The sequence below is a fragment of the Archocentrus centrarchus genome, chromosome 1 (genome assembly GCF_007364275.1).
Source record: "Archocentrus centrarchus isolate MPI-CPG fArcCen1 chromosome 1, fArcCen1, whole genome shotgun sequence".
In the NCBI taxonomy this organism is placed as follows: Eukaryota; Metazoa; Chordata; class Actinopteri; order Cichliformes; family Cichlidae; genus Archocentrus; species Archocentrus centrarchus.
Genome location: NC_044346.1, coordinates 3,571,582 through 3,587,499, shown reverse-complemented (window position 1 = coordinate 3,587,499; position 15,918 = coordinate 3,571,582). Strand labels below are relative to the sequence as shown.

The following is a 15,918-nucleotide window of genomic DNA, read 5'->3' as shown; positions in this document are numbered from 1 at the left end:
TTCCCACTCAGTCACTCCAAATATGTTTAAATGCTCCTAATGCTTTGTCATTAACCTCCATATGCTCTCCTATAGTTGGTTTGGTCCTCACCTCCCTACCCGCTCATGGCCGATGGCTGCCCATCCCTGAGCCTTGTTCTCAGGGAGCCTTATTAAAATGGAGTTCTTCCTTCCCACCGTTACCAAGTGCTGCTCATCATTTCTCTAAAATTGTAGGGTCTTTACCTTGCAAAATAAAGCCTATTCAGATTTATCATTTATCCATGAAATTAATACCACTACATGCATACTTTCAGAGCTCAACATCCAGTTATGTACATTGCAGAAATTCGTCTTTTAAACTGGCACTATTTTCTAATTTTTCTCTGCTAATTTCGGTATAAAAATCGTTCTGAAAACTTGATGCTGTTACTGTTGATGGTGCACACAATGCCAGCTGGTTTATTGATGCACAGGATCACAATGATTTGGGTTTGAGAAGGTTGTAACAATGTAACAATTTTACTTTCAATAAATCTTGTAGTTGGCTGTGAAAATATTAGACACTTTGGTTTTACAAAAACATTTCTCATGTAATGCAGCAAAGAATCGCTTTCAGGCACTGCAGATAATCTTTGGCTTCAGGTTTTTACTTGAAAGATTATGGAGCAGCTTTGTCAGTATAAACTAAAATATGCTGCTCTAAAAATGAAGGGAACACTTAAATAATACCGTCGAGAATAAAACTACAGTCAGTGGAAACCAAAGTTTTTATCTTTATGTACAAACTACTTTTTTGTGTTCTGTTGGTAGTAAACAGAATTAAAAAAAAAAAAAAAAGAGTCCTGGCTCTGAAAAGGAAAAAAAAAAATTCAAAACAGAACAAGGTCACTATTATTTATTATTAAATTACTTCCAACTCAAGATCCACGGTGGGTGATGTAAAGATGAAAATAAAAATCCAGCTGACCAGCCACCCAACAGGGCCGCGTGGCTATAATCTGTGTTTTCTTCCCCACCAAACACACTCGTGGTTTCCACCACAAACTGTCAGAGGCTGTTTGATGGTTCAGCGTCGTGCTCCGAGAGAAAAGCAGCAGCAGGCGGAGCCAGTTTGATCCGAACCCTCTCAGAAACGGGACGAGCAGCGTTTGCGTGGCAGGGCAACATTCACTCTGGTACAGGGGGAGGCCAGTCCACATCCACAGACTGAGGCGGGAAACACGGGTCACATTATCAGAGTTCATTTACAGAATGCCAACGTGAACAATCAAACTTCAAGAGCAGCCCTTTAACAGACTGTCAGCCCCAGAATTGGTTTTATGTCTATATTTCAGGGCAGTGGAAGTAGCCATATTCTATATGATACACAATATGACGTTTCTCCCACCTCCACATCCAGTTCCAGGATGTCTGTGTCCGTCTTGAGCAGCTGGCACAGGTTCGGGTTTGTTCGGCCAAAGTCTCCGTGGACAAACTCTTTGATGTAACTGTAGGCGGAGCGTTAAGGAGCTTTTTTTGTCTCACTGCAGTATTCAGCTTAAATTCAGTCTAAAGGACAACAAAAGACAGACATAAATAAACTTTGTCCTCCATTTAGAGTGATGTGAACTACATGCACCTGATGTAATGAGCTCATCACATGGGATGTTCTCTTAGTGAAGGACCGACTGATTGGTGGAACATTATCGTTTAAACACACATTTAAAGGGAGGATACGTCCCGGCCTGCGTCTTCAGTCCGAGGTAGAAATGATGAGAGTCCAGGAAGCGGGTGCTCATGCTGTGGATGGTTCGCTGTCGGACAGCCAGCGCCCGCCGGTGCAAAACCCTCAAAGGGGTCTTCTGGTTCAGAGTCAGATCCTGATGTGACACAAAACAGTCACGCTACTGATTCCTGACTTTAGAGTGCTGAAACATTCATGTTGATCAGTTAATGAATAAACATTCAGTTTGAAAATTCCAAATTTAATAAAATACATAATACTGCTCAATTTGGAATATAATCAATGCTAGTTGCCTTTTTCCATTTCTAATAACTGATAATTTGTTGCAGTGTAATAAGTCAAATACTGTACATCAAATATTGAAAAATGCCCGTAAACTCTGGACCTTTATGTTGTCAATAAAGGAGATGTCTTCTCTCTGGATGGTTTTCTGGGTCCACACAAGAGCTGTGTATGACTTGGTTTTCTCCTCCTCTCCCTCCTTCATCCGACCCATGGCCTCTCTGCCGTTTAACACACAGCAAACATGCACAATATGGTGTACTGTGTTGTTACTAGTCTTTGGACGTTTCACTGTACAAAGACAGTTTTAGTTCAGTGTAATTTCACAGTCATATTTTCTCACCTGGTAACAATCTGCAGGTCTCTCACTTTGATTTTGTCTGAAGACTCGTTAATGGTCTAAGAACAAAACACAAACGGTGTTAGTAGGTCTGAAGTCTGTGGATCAGTGAATGGACACTCCCCTCCAACAGTACTGGAACAGTGAGGTCGGTCCTTTTATTGCTGACTCAAAACATCTGGATTTGAAAAAGAACCTAAGACAAAAGAACAACATCTCAGGTATTTACCCTGGATCTGATACACAACTGCATCAAGCCTGTGACCCACTGACATCACTAAACTTTTGCATTATTCTTTTGTGTTCTTTTGTTTTTGTTTTGGGGTTTTTTGTTCGTTTTGTTTTGTTTGTTTTGTGGGGGTGGTGGTGGGGGTCCCCAGAAGAAACCATCCAAGCCCAAACCATGACATCACCTCCACTGTGTTTCGCAGATGAGTTTCACAGCCTTTCCATCACCTTGGTAACAGTTCATCTTTGTCTCGTCGGTCCATAAAACTTTGTCCCAGAATTCCTGAGGCTGCTCTCTGAACTTCTTGGTAAATTCCAGCCTGGCCTTCCTCTTCCTCTTCTTGCTAATTTGTGGTTTGGATCTTCTGGTGAAGCTTCTGTGCTTTAGTCCATGAAGTCTTCTGTGAACAGTAGATTGTGGTCCCTTCACTCCTGCCCTCTGGAGGTTGTTGCTGATGTCACTAACAGCTGTTTTAGGGTCTTTACAGCAATTACAATGTTTCTGTCATCAGCTGCTGCAGTCTACCTGTTCCACATCTGTTACTCAGAACAGCAGTGACGACTTTCTCCTTCAGGACGTTCCAAACATTTGTACTGGTTATGGCTGATGTTTGTGTAATGGCTCTGATTGATTTTCCATCTTCTGTCAGCTTCACAGCTGCTTGTTTCCACCCACAGACAGCTCTCTGGTTTCATGTTGGTTCCTCCTCTAACTATAACTGCACAGTCTGCACAGGCACAACCCAAATCTGAAACTCATCGCAGACATTTAGCACTATTTGTTGATTGAATAATCAGTGTAACAGGATACATCTGGGCAACAAAACACACCTGTCAGTCACATGTTCCAATACTTGGATTCAGGTGGATTCAGTCCAAAGGTGCTATTTACTGACCTGAGTATCAGATCCAGGTGTAAATACCTGGAAATAAAAGCTGAGATGTTGATCTTTTGTCTCAGATTCATCTTTTAATGTCAAACCCAAATGTTTTCAGTCTACAGCAACAACAATCAAGCATTTTTCTGGGGCTGATGCAGAATTACAAAAAAAACCCTTCAAATTCACAAACTGCCTCTTGAAGCTGTTTGTGTCCCCATGTTAAAATACCCAAATTTACACCCTGCTACTAAAAAATTGTTTTTGCTTCCATGTATAGCAACAAGTCCAGCTGTGAAATTTCCTCACTACTAAATATTCCACAGTCAGCTGTTAGTGGGATCATAACAAAGTGGAAGTGATTGGGAACGACAGCAACTCAGCCATGAAGTGGTAGGACACGTTAAATGACAGAGCGGAGTCAGCAGATGCTGAGGTGAATAGTGCACAGATGTCACCAACTTTCTGCAGAGTCAATCGCTACAGACCTCCAAACTTCATGTGGCCTCCAGATCAGCTCAAGAACAGTGAGTAGAGCGCTTCATGGAATGAGTTTCAATGGCCGAGCAGCTGCATCCAAGCCTCACATCACCAAGCACAGTACAAAGCGTTGGATGGAGTGGAGTAAAGTCTGCCACCACTGGACTCAGGTAATCCACAGAAACATTACCATGAGTCTGGGTTTGGCAGTTGCCAGGGGAACGGTACTTGTATGAGTGCATTGCGCCAAGTGTAAAGTCTGGTGGAGGGGGGATTATGGTCAAAAATTCCCATAAATACACTCCTAAACCTTGTGGAAAGAGTTGAAGCTGTTATAGCTGAAGAGAGTGGGTCAGCATCATATTAAACCCTCTGGGTTAAGAATGGGATTCACTCAAGTAATTGTGTGTGTGAAGGCAGACGAGCGAATACTTTTGGCAGTATAGGTTAGCATTAATTAGAGGGTCATATGAAAAAGCATTATCTGATGATGCTCAACCAAACTTTGTCACTACTGGCTCCAAAAACTAACACGACAGCATCCAAAGAAGCTCATGTTGAGTCTTGGCTGACGGGGACTACATCCTTCTTTTGTATACAGTTTACGCTCTGAATAAAAAATAAATAGGTAATTAAGTCTAATCTTGTTTATATATAACTTTTCAACATATTTCAAATCAAAAGCATGAAAGAAACATATTTGCAGGGACTAAATCAGTTTTACAAAGTGACAAACAATTACAGAAAATAACTGTTTTACAAAGGCAAAACATTTTGCGTTACAATGATGTAGTCATGAGGAGAGAGAAGCCTAAGAGGCAAAATCATATTTTGCTGCTGAGAGATTTTAGTCAGCCACTAAGTAACAGCAGAACAACGGATGGAGTAAAAGGAAACATCAGTACCTCCTGCAGCTGCTTCATTTGCACTTTGCTGAATCTGGATTTGTGAGGATTCAGCAGCTCCATCGCGAATGGACGTCCTGCCAAATCGAACCGAAAGGACGACAGAAGCGTGGACTTCATTTCATCTTCAAAACTGACAAAATCTGTTAAAAAAAAATCACAATTTCGAAAATCTTACCATTCCCAAGAGTCCTGACATCCACATCTTCTCTGCCAGAGGAAGAGAAATTGAAACCTGCAACCCCCAAAACAGAGATCATTATTTTATTCTACACGTCTGCGTCGTGTGCAGAGTAAAAATCAAAGTTACCACACAGTGATTATCAGAGCTGCTCACAGAAAACGTCTGGCAACCTACGTGGTGTTTTAAAAGTAAAGGCAGCTCACATATAATATGAATTTGATTTCTTTTTGTTCTTTGTATACAGTTACTTGGCTTAAAATGATGCCTCACTTCATTTAAACTATAATTTCAAGGCAGTCTCACCGTCAGCTCTGAAGGCAGACAGGATGGGCGCCGCGATCAGCTCTTCCACCGAGGACTCCATCCTCCTTTCTCCGTCGATCACCCAGGGAGTCTGAGGCAGACTGCGACAGAATTTGTTGTATCTCCCTGAACATCAGGAGGAGAACTCATTGTTATTTATTATGCTATCAGTCTTAGACAACAAAGATGTTCCTAATGTCCTACATTACCTGCCACAAAGACAGACACATGGAGACACTGGACCTCCCGAGGGCTGCAACTGCTGCTCGGCTGTCTCGGAGGACACGGGTAGTGCCTCGGGGAGGGCGGAAGAAAAGATATGTTTTAAAATCATTCCATATGAACTTGTTACTCTTTAAAGATGAAGGTGATCCTTACTTCAGAAATTTGGCATCAGGTATCTTTTCCAGAGCTTTGACCACCGCCATCCGAGTAAACACAGACTGCAGAGAGAAGATCCAGATTCACACCGAGTACAAGAGCCAACACACTGGACTGTATATGTAATATAAAGACAATCTAAGGAAAACTTAGTCCTGATTACTTTGAAAGACATTATAACCTCACTCTGCTTCCTCACCTGTTTGTTCTTGGTGGGTCTGAAGCAGTCAGGACATGCTGTGGCTCTATAAAAAGGGCAGAAGCACATCAATCCTAAAGCTCAGAGCCCATCTTATTCCTGTTTTAATCTGAAAAAACCTTTACAAACTCAGGAAGAGCTGTTTTAGTGCTTTAATGTGATTTTTAAGAGAGTTTAGGACTCACAGGAAGTGGCAGTCAGGCTCCGTCTCTGAGTGAGTGAACTCCAAGCTGACCTCGAACGGGCTCTGAAAACACAGAAACAGCCGATGTCAGCTCCGTGTCACTTAATGGAAATCTAAATATGTACGCTTGCTACAAAACTAGAAGCTGAAATGACCTCTTTATGATTTCTTCACTCATTGTGATCTTGAGCAAGGCAGTAAAAGCTCTAGTTGCACTCCGTGACAAGTTCAAATTCATTTTTTTTAAATTGCAAAATTATTCCGAACAATATAAAACAATTTATTTTGCCTGAAATTTCACAGTTGGGTGCAGCTGACCTTAGTAACCACAGCAACGCCCCCCAGCTCCTTGGCAACCATGCCCTGCATGATCCACTTGAAGGCCTCCTTGACCTGGATGACATCATCCTTGTTGAGCACTAAGCCCTTTTCTCTGAAAATATTAAATTAAACGTCTGATTCCATGTGATTCGGGACTACACACCTGCTGATGTTCAAAATGTAGGAGTAAAAACAAACACTTCACCTCACTTCTTTCTTCACATGGAGCCAACAGGAATGCTGCGGGTTTAAAACAGCAGTGAGACCTTTTACAGAGGTAAAGAATCCTAATGAAGCACAGAAATAACTGCAGTGAAAATGTAAATGGATGCCAGGAAAATATAAGCTGAACTTACTTAAGGTTATAAAGGTTAGAATTCTGTTATAAGAAAAAAAAAACTCTGTACACACACACACACAATTTATTCATGCGACCTTATTAAACACACACACTAACCTCACGGACGCAGAGCTGAGCCGGCAGAGACAAAGACAGCACCAGTGTATCAAACTCATAGTTTCCTGCCTTCACTGTTTCTGCTATCTGTGAAAACACACCAGAAACAGCAGTGTGATCCAACACCGACTGCGATGTGAATGAAAACAGTAAATATCGTCCAGCACACACACCTTTAAAGCCTGGATCGATCCGCACAGCTCCTGCAGGATTCCCAAACATACCACACACACATGTGCGTTCCCATCCTCTAGTCTGACCGCCGTGGCTGCCTCTTCCTCTGGTTCAGCACCAGCCATACTGGGCTCCAGTTTAGCTCTTTTATTGGGAGGGTCTTCAGGTGCTTGTGATGCTGCTGTATCTTGGGACTTGTTTTCATCGGTGGAGTCTTGACCTACTGAATCCTGACATTTACCATTTTCTACATTCTTGATGAAAGCTTGAAGTTCTTTAAGTGTTTCCTGTGTAAAGAAAATGTAATTAGGAGTTTTAGGAGTTGTACACTGCTCAAAAATATTAAACACTTTGAAAACACTTCAGATCTCAATAGGGAAAAAATCATGCTGGATATCTATACAGATATGGACTGGGTAATGTGTTAGGAATGAAAGGAGCCGCATTATTTAATGAGCCTACAGAGGCTGAAAAAAAGACACCCCAAAAATCAAAGTGAAAAAATGATGCAGCAGGCTGGAACATTTTGACTGAAATTTCACTGCAGCAACTCAAAATGGTCCTCAGTAGATTGTGTGGCCCCCACATACTTATATGTATGCCTGACAGAGTTGGGGCTCCTACTGAGATGATGGATGGTGTCCTGGGTGATCTCCTCCCAGATCCGGACCAGGGCATCACTGAGACCCTGGACAGTTTGTGGTGCAACCTGGTAGAGTCTGATGGACCAAACCATAATGTCCCAGAGGTGTTCTATTGGATTTAGGCCAGGTGACTGTGGGGGACAGTCAATGGTATCAATTCCTTCATCCTCCAGGAACTGCCTGCATACTCTCACCACATGAGGCCGGACACTGTCATGCTCCAGGAGGATCTCAGGACCCACTGCACCAGTGTAGGGTCTGACAGTGGGTCCAAGGATTTCATCCTGATACCTGATGGCAGTCAGGGTGCCGTTACCTAGCCTGTAGAGGTCTGTGCTTCCCTCCATGGATATGCCTCCCCCAGACTCTGATTTAAGCAGTATACTTACCAAAGGAGTATGACAGTACACCCCCCCAAACAAGAGGATAACTCTACACAATCTAGTTCTCTTGCGTATTTGTAACTGTCTGTAGAAACTATGATACAAACAAAACCAGTACAAATTTTAAAACAAAATAATGATTAAATTGTAGTGTCAAAGTGTCCTGTGCAGCATGAGCCCCACCTCTGGTGGCTGTCGGTAGGCGGCTTGCACACTAACACAACAGAATCTGAGGACACAGCGAGCGCAGCAGCCAGCAGCCAGCAACTTCTGGATGATGGGTTTATCCTTCTCCTTCAGCGGCAGCATGACTGCAGCCTGCAGGACGAGAACCACTAACATTGAGGCATGATGAACTTCTGATAACAGCCTGTTCTGTTTTAAAATCTCACAAGTATTAACTACCTCTACTAAAGACACATGACACCTAACAAGCAAAAGATGCCCAGTATGATCCCGGGAGGAGACAAATCCCTTTGGGTTGTGTCAGGAAGGGCTTCAGGCATAAATCAAACATGCAGAACTACCTACTTTGGTGACCCCATGTGAATAAGGGAGCAACCAAAAGTATCTTCTTTCTTCTTAGTAAAAACAGATAGCAATAAATGGGAGACACACCAAGTTATGGACACTCCATTATCTTTATGTTGCAGGCAAAATGGTAAACCAGTTTCATCAAAAACCATTGAATGGTTACAGTATAGAAAGACTGAATCCAAGTTCAGATGGTGAGGAGATTAATCAATTGACTGCATTTATCAAGATAGCTGCAAGAAAGGTTTCGTGATTTCTTCGATATTAAGATTTCTGAATTGATTTTTTTTTTTTTGTTTTATAAAATCTGATCTGATCAATTGTGGAAATGGCCTGGGATTTATATAGCACATTCTAGATTCAGTCACCACTCAGATGGCTAAGGATCAGTTAACCATATATTCCTGCAGTACACTTTAAGCACTTTATCGACCTCGTATCAGCGACTAATTTAGAATCACAGACAACTTTGCAAAAAACAAAACAAAACACTGTAATGCTAACCATAAACTATTAACTCTTTTGTGCCAACGGAAGACACACACAAACAAAACGACTGTTGTAGCTAATCATCATCTTAAACACACCTGTGTAATCCAACAGTCGCCGCTCAAGCACGACTGACTTCTATATTATGATAGCTGCTACGCTAAGGTAGCTAATAAGTTTTAATAATGTACAGTTTGCTTATGGGTGACACGAAAATTAAACTTACCTGACAGGGAAGTGGTTTATTGTGAATTCAGTAACTGTGTTCAATTATTCGTAAGGCATGTTCGTCTGTAGAGGGTCCTTTTCCTGCAGTCTCTGCCCTAACAGACACAACTAATCGAACGAGGAGAGCGTCAGGATAGAATTTAGGCCTTTGCAGCAAGGCAAAGTCTAAACTTTGGTTCATCTGTAAGAGCTAATGTTTTTATATGCCATGGACAAAAATGTTGCTTTGTATCACAGCAAAACATAATAAATTAATTCTGTCATCTCTCTCAATCGACTCTTACTGTCTGAAGACGTCATCTCCAAGCGCCGGGTAGTTTGACAGCCGGGTCCTTCTTCTTCCCGCAGCAGCCGGTGCTCTGGAAGCTTCTAAACAGGGAGCTGGTGCCGACTCTTCAATCTGAGTCCATCCGAAGCCGAATCACTGGGTTTCAGCTCCGGGGTTCATTAGTCCCACTCTGAAGACTCCTCTTAACATTTTCCATCGATTATAAAGTCAAGATGCCCGAAGCGATGGCGGCACCGAAAGCTTCCAGCGGGGGCAAAAACAAAGGAGGGGCGTATGTGGACCGCGACAAACCGGCCCAGATTCGCTTCAGTAACATCTCTGCTGCCAAGGGTAGGCAAATATACTCATAGGCAAACATAAACAATAAATATAGGACTCAGCGTCTGCTCTTGCAGCTCAATGTTTGTGCTCCAGGCTGGGCACCGTTATTTCTGGTCCTGCGGATGTGGATACCTTCCATCTGGTCCGAATCAGTATATCCATGGGTTAATGGCGTTTCTCTGCCATAGAAATATAAAACACAGTGACTACAGCAGATAATGTCACTAAATAGTATACAAGAATCCCGCATCTTTAGCCATAGATGAATGCATCATTATGAAAGCTTCTGTTGCTTTAGTAAAAGCTTTTCCAAAATAGTTAAAAACAGCAATATTTATACATAAATTAAATAATAATAATAATAATAGTAATGTAATTTAAAATAAGCCAGAAAGAAAACAGCCGTTTGCTGAGCACTTGCTGCAGGATGCTAATGACTCAACACAATCTCAGCATTAGCTGGTTGGTGGGTTGTAATGTTGCACACTACAGCACGTACTGAACTGTTGAGCTGAGCTAGCCATTCCACATTTTTATAGTTTTCAGTAAGATCCCTTTTAATGAACAAAGTAGGGTTTCCTGTTATATTAATATGATCTTGCTATGGAGTTTTTGTAATTAGTTCACAAACATGAATAGGCTGTGAATACCACGAGGACTCTTGAATATTAGGCCTCACTCTCTTGCCCTTTAAACCGCAAGACAAGCCAAGTTGGTTATTGCCATCATTCTCACCCATCTCCTTCTCGTTTGACAGCTGTTGCAGATGCCATCAGAACAAGCCTGGGCCCCAAAGGCATGGACAAAATGGTCAGTGACCAGATTTGACTTTAGGCTGACTTTACCCAGCTCCTCCATCACACCCGTATCCAAGCAGTGGTTATTTTTTTGTTTCAGATCCAGGATGAGAAAGGTGACGTAACCATTACCAATGATGGGGCCACCATCCTGAAGCAGATGCAGGTGCTCCACCCAGCTGCCAAAATGGTATGTTGCATCAGGCTACACAAAAGCTTGGCAACTAAAACTGACCTTTTCTAAGGAAAATTTTAAGTTGCATTACCATTTTCCTTCAACAATTTACACTAAACACTGTTGTTAATTCTAATATTAACTCGTGGGCTGAAACGCATGTGTTTCAGCTCGTGGAACTGTCCAAAGCCCAGGACATTGAGGCTGGTGATGGCACCACCTCTGTGGTGGTGATAGCTGGAGCGCTGCTGGATGCCTGCTCCAAACTACTGCAGAAAGGTGAGCACTTCAGGGGACTAAAATATCAAAGAAATGGTGCCATATTTATGTTTTTTTAGTGGAGGATCAGTGGAAAACACTGAAAGTTGAGCAGATTTATTAGGAAATTATACGAAAATTTGGACAATAGGATTAGTTGCTTGTTTTTAATGTGCATTTTTAATTCACACACTGGAGGTAGAGCGCATAGAAATGTTTGCATGTTAAAAAGATGCACAGGATGTCTCAATTAGGCTTTCCAGTGTCAGATTGTCTCCCTTAGCAAGGCTTGACAGTTGATGAACTTAGGAGCTGCACCAAGTTCAAGCATAAAAATATGAAGTTTGAAATAAATGCAATCGAGCCCCTTTAATGAGCCGTCCCGCTGGTCAGGTATCCATCCCACCATCATTTCGGAGTCGTTCCAAAAGGCAGTCGATAAGGGCGTAGAGGTGCTGACGGCCATGAGCCAGCCTGTGCAGCTGAGTGATCGCGAGACCCTGCTCAACAGCGCCACCACGTCACTGTGCTCCAAGGTGGTGTCACAGTATTCCAGCCTGCTTGCACCCATGAGCGTGGATGCCGTTATGCGAGTCATCGACCCGGCCACAGCCACCAGCGTCGACCTACAAGATATCAAAATCATCAAGAAGCTTGGGTGAGTACCCCCCACCCCACCCCGCCCTTTACTTCAGTAATTTCTTCAGATTTTTGCTGGACTCAGTCACGTTTGTGTTGTATGTTCAGAGGGACCATTGATGACTGTGAGCTAGTGGAAGGCCTGGTGCTGACCCAGAGAGTTGCCAACACTGGTGTGACCCGGGTGGAGAAGGCCAAAATTGGCCTCATCCAATTCTGTCTGTCCCCTCCCAAAACTGATGTGAGTCGCCTGATGAATGTCTGCTGAGAGGAAACCCCTTTCTGCCTTTTTCTTAAACAGTTTAGCTTTAAACTCTCTGTGGATTGATAATTGCTGGCCTGATCCTGTTTTCTCCTGACCTGCTGTGGGGTTTTCGATGTAGATGGACAACCAGATCGTGGTGTCAGACTATGCCCAAATGGACCGCGTGCTGCGGGAGGAGCGCGCTTACATCCTGAACTTGGTGAAACAGATTAAAAAGGCTGGCTGCAACGTGCTGCTCATCCAGAAATCCATCCTCAGGTATGCAAGCGCACAGCGAAGGAACAACAAGAGCATGCCGGGATCCACTTTAGTCTTTTTCTGACATGGTAAATGTCTGTTATACTAACAACAAAATGTCCTGTGACAGAGATGCTCTGAGCGACCTCGCCCTGCACTTCCTCAACAAAATGAAGATCATGGTGGTGAAGGACATCGAGAGGGAGGACATTGAGTTCATCTGCAAGGTGAGCGTTATCAAATCAACCAGAGCTGCTCTGTTTTTCACAGAGGACTGCAGCACTTTGTCTGTTCATGTCCTGAACGAGTAGACCATATCCCACACAACAATGCTGTCACATTATGTTTGGCTTTGATAAAATCAGCCAGCTGATAGGAAACAAAAAGAAAGTGTCTTTAAGGACTTAAAAAACAAACTGCACAATATTTTATGATCATCTAATCATCAGTTAACCAGATTTGGACACTTGTGAGCAAATATTTAGTTCTGATGACCTGCACCTTTATCTTTACCATCTGTTTTACATTGCTTTATGAGCACTACTAACTGCTGTGTAACACTAAAGTAAAGTGAAGCCTCTACCCCTCTTTTAGACTATTGGCACCAAGCCCATCGCCCACATTGACCACTTCACTCCAGAGATGCTTGGCACAGCAGAGTTAGCAGAGGAAGTCAGCCTGGACGGGTCCGGCAAACTAGTGAAGGTACAGACTGAGTCTCAGTTTATCCTAAAATGCATTTCAAGTTAAAGGACATGTAATGTCTCACTTGCAGCTGAGGAGAAAATGAAATGACTCTGTGCCTCGCGTGTCACTGGTTGTAGATTACAGGCTGCACCAGCCCAGGGAAGACGGTGAGCATCGTGGTGCGGGGTTCCAACAAGCTTGTGATCGAGGAGGCAGAGCGCTCCATCCATGATGCCCTGTGTGTCATCCGCTGCCTGGTCAAGAAAAGGTCAGTCAGTCATTTCATGGTCAGAAAAATTCTCGATAAAGCGTGAAATGCTGGACACTGCTTCACATCACAAAGATAAACTCTTCAAGTACATCTCTTCTCTTTATGACGCGTGCCCTCTGACAAAGGCGCTCCTGCACTGGCTCATCCTGCAGGAGCGTAACAAACAGAGGAACAGTATTTAGGAAAGCTCACCAGTTATTCACTACAAGTTGCTTCAGCAATTTGGATGGAGAGCATTCACACATACATTGTTTTCAGAACAATAAATATGAAGAAAAATCCACTAATTCTGTTTGAATTTACCTCTCAGCTGTCATTATTTTGATCATAATTTGTCAGTTATAAGATGTGATCTGATGGCTTCTGTGTTCTTGTCTCCTGTGGCTCTCAGGGCTCTGATTGCTGGAGGCGGTGCTCCAGAGATCGAGCTGGCGGTGCGTCTGGCAGAGTACTCGCGCACGCTCGGTGGCATGGAGGCTTATTGCGTGCGGGCGTACGCTGACGCCCTGGAGGTGATCCCATCAACGCTTGCCGAGAACGCGGGCCTGAACCCGATCTCCACTGTTACAGAGCTCCGCAACAGACACGCACAGGGAGACAAGATGGCCGGCATCAACGTCCGCAAGGTTAGCCTGCTCTTCTTTCCCAAATTTTTTCTTTTTTTTTTTTTTAAGGTAGCACTATACTACTACTTCATTAATACTACATGAAGTAACATAGTAACAACCAGTAATTTCAATCTTAATTTGCATGAATTTACTGAGCTCGAACGCTCACCGAATGTAAAACACAAGCGAATAAAAACAGAGCTCCGTTTGCTGTTGCCTACATTGTAGAGGGTGATGTAACCTCCACACCTGAACATAAGAACGAGTAATCAGGGGTTAAAGTGGGATTCAGCAGGTGGAGGAACCTTAATAATGGTTGTAGTGGCTCAGTGTGGGATAATAATGTGAACTCCAGAAAATTGCCTGTGTGCAGGCTGTGATCAGCTGACTCAATATCTGATTTCAAAGATGAGGACGGTACATGTAAGCTTTAAATGTCCAGTTTTATCAAATGTCGCTGAGCAGTCGTTACCTTTAAATCTAACCTCTCTTCTTCCTCTCCTGTTTTTTTTCTTACATCTTTCTCCATCTCTGAGTGAACTTCTCTCTTTTAGCTAGCAGACACCCTGTGTGACAAACTGCACACATACAGTTTGTGTGTTTACTGATATTTGTTGAGCAGTTGGAATTGAAATTCAGATTGCATTTGAAATTACCTGCAACTTGAAAACGTTACTCCCTGTATGCCCCTCTTCAGTAGCACTAGCCAGACGATGAACCACTGTGACCACAACTTATATACACTTCAACCCCTGACCATACTGTTATGAATAACGCATAATTTATAGGATTTTGCCTTTTTTTTTAATCTCTTTGTGTGCAATAAGCCCCAGTGATGGCTACACCAATAAGATTGTCTGTCTTTTATGTGTTATTGTTCCCTACATTTTAGCTCAAATCAGTGCCATGTTTGAAGGCGTGCAGTGATTATGAAATAAATATGTTAAGCCCAAAGTAACGAGCCTGTTATGAAAATGTATACTCAAGTAAAATACAGATACCTAAAAATTCTGCTTAAGAACAGTAACGAAGTATTTGTACCTCATTATATCCCACCTCTGAAAATTGCCTTAATGAACACTAATTCCATAAGATACTGATGAGAATAATAAGTTGACATGATGCTGCAGAAGACTCCAGACCACACACCCCGAGGAATGTTTTCCTGTACCCAGTGTGCAGACTGCAGTAACTTAGTGGTGACTCTCTCTCTTTGTGTGTGACAGGGAGGGATCTCCAACATCCTCGAGGAGCTGGTGGTGCAGCCTTTACTCGTCTCCATTAGTGCGCTGACGCTGGCCACAGAGACAGTCCGTAGCATCCTGAAGATTGATGATGTGGTAAGACTCAACGTCTCAAACGTTTTTAAGTGAAATGATTTTACACTGCATTCAGGTTTGTGCACAGTCTGAGTGCATTAGATTCCAATTTAAACCAGTGGAAATTTGCTTTGTCTCATTGCAGGTCAACACCCGATAAGTCTGTCCATTGAGTTCTGTCATTAAGTCTGCTCACGCTGTGAGGGATCAGAGGACTACGTTAACACCAGTTTGTTCAGATTTCCGCTGTAGTTCTTATGTTGCATAATTTAATAAAAGACAGCTTTTTTTTTGACACTCAGCTCCTGTCTGTGTGATTTCTTTAGTTTTTTTTCTTTTTTTTTTAAAGCAAGTTGAACCTTTACATCTTGACCCCTTGGCATCTGTTGTAGTATAATCAAAGCATTGCAGATACCTGTAGCTGCCATATGTATGAGTAGCAAGCTTACACACTCGAGTACAGTTAAGAATACTAAATTCCACCAGATAATCAAAACAAACAAAGGCCAATGTAAGAACTGATAAGTCTCAATATAATCACAAAGTATTCTAACAAGTTTTTGTAATTGACTTCATCACAGCAGTGCTCACCAGTGAAGTAAGCTGCTTTGTCACAGGGGGTTGCCACAGCAGGTAGTTCTGCATCTTTGGCAGAGTTGTCCACCTGATGCCCTTCCTGACACATTTGTGTGTCTGGCAGTGACCTTTTGCTTGCCAAGCAAATGTCTAAACCACTATTAAACAGTACTCACC

At 42.7% G+C, this 15,918-nt stretch overlaps 2 protein-coding genes across 4 annotated transcripts; one reads left to right on the top strand and one right to left on the bottom strand.

The window, feature by feature from the left end:
* Nucleotides 1-443: 443 nt before the first annotated feature.
* pus10 (pseudouridine synthase 10) lies at nucleotides 444-9,716 on the bottom strand. Of its 3 annotated transcripts, XM_030720282.1 has the most exons (19): nucleotides 9,584-9,716; nucleotides 9,298-9,407; nucleotides 8,232-8,366; nucleotides 7,021-7,308; nucleotides 6,848-6,934; nucleotides 6,596-6,630; nucleotides 6,388-6,502; nucleotides 6,071-6,132; nucleotides 5,886-5,931; nucleotides 5,684-5,748; nucleotides 5,515-5,600; nucleotides 5,306-5,431; nucleotides 4,997-5,053; nucleotides 4,819-4,895; nucleotides 2,331-2,386; nucleotides 2,091-2,208; nucleotides 1,699-1,841; nucleotides 1,370-1,469; nucleotides 445-1,188 (listed from the first exon to the last, which is right to left on the bottom strand). In XM_030720282.1, exons 3-19 carry the CDS (start codon nucleotides 8,355-8,357, stop codon nucleotides 1,150-1,152), a joined length of 1,626 nt encoding a protein of 541 aa, XP_030576142.1. In that variant the 5' UTR covers nucleotides 8,358-8,366; nucleotides 9,298-9,407; nucleotides 9,584-9,716; the 3' UTR covers nucleotides 445-1,149. The 3 variants fall into 3 exon arrangements, with proteins under 3 accessions (XP_030576306.1, XP_030576142.1, XP_030576226.1); XM_030720366.1 differs by lacking the exon at nucleotides 445-1,188 and having other exon boundaries at nucleotides 1,401-1,530; nucleotides 1,682-1,841; XM_030720446.1 differs by lacking the exons at nucleotides 9,298-9,407; nucleotides 9,584-9,716 and having other exon boundaries at nucleotides 444-1,188; nucleotides 8,232-8,363.
* Nucleotides 9,717-9,764: 48 nt separating this feature from the next.
* cct4 (chaperonin containing TCP1, subunit 4 (delta)) lies at nucleotides 9,765-15,466 on the top strand. The gene is made up of 13 exons (XM_030720561.1): nucleotides 9,765-9,918; nucleotides 10,667-10,719; nucleotides 10,807-10,896; nucleotides 11,052-11,160; nucleotides 11,533-11,797; nucleotides 11,887-12,019; nucleotides 12,162-12,301; nucleotides 12,411-12,507; nucleotides 12,875-12,985; nucleotides 13,105-13,235; nucleotides 13,630-13,864; nucleotides 15,073-15,186; nucleotides 15,311-15,466. The coding sequence occupies exons 1-13, from the start codon at nucleotides 9,801-9,803 to the stop codon at nucleotides 15,323-15,325; spliced, it is 1,611 nt and encodes a 536-aa protein (XP_030576421.1). The 5' UTR covers nucleotides 9,765-9,800; the 3' UTR covers nucleotides 15,326-15,466.
* The last annotated feature ends 452 nt before the right edge of the window (nucleotides 15,467-15,918 follow it).

Bases quoted from the DNA above. Each gene is read 5' to 3' on its own strand.
- pus10 (XM_030720282.1), bottom strand. From the start codon at position 8,357: ATGCTGCCGCTGAAGGAGAAGGATAAACCCATCATCCAGAAGTTGCTG. The intron at 5,054-5,305 runs GTGAGACTGCCT...TGGGGGTTGCAG, and splicing joins GTCTGCCTTCAGAGCTGACG to GTTTCAATTTCTCTTCCTCT. The intron at 1,842-2,090 runs GTCCAGAGTTTA...GTGTCACATCAG, and splicing joins CCTTTATTGACAACATAAAG to GATCTGACTCTGAACCAGAA.
- cct4 (XM_030720561.1), top strand. From the start codon at position 9,801: ATGCCCGAAGCGATGGCGGCACCGAAAGCTTCCAGCGGGGGCAAAAAC. The intron at 10,897-11,051 runs GTATGTTGCATC...CATGTGTTTCAG, and splicing joins TCCACCCAGCTGCCAAAATG to CTCGTGGAACTGTCCAAAGC. The intron at 11,798-11,886 runs GTGAGTACCCCC...TTGTATGTTCAG, and splicing joins AAAATCATCAAGAAGCTTGG to AGGGACCATTGATGACTGTG.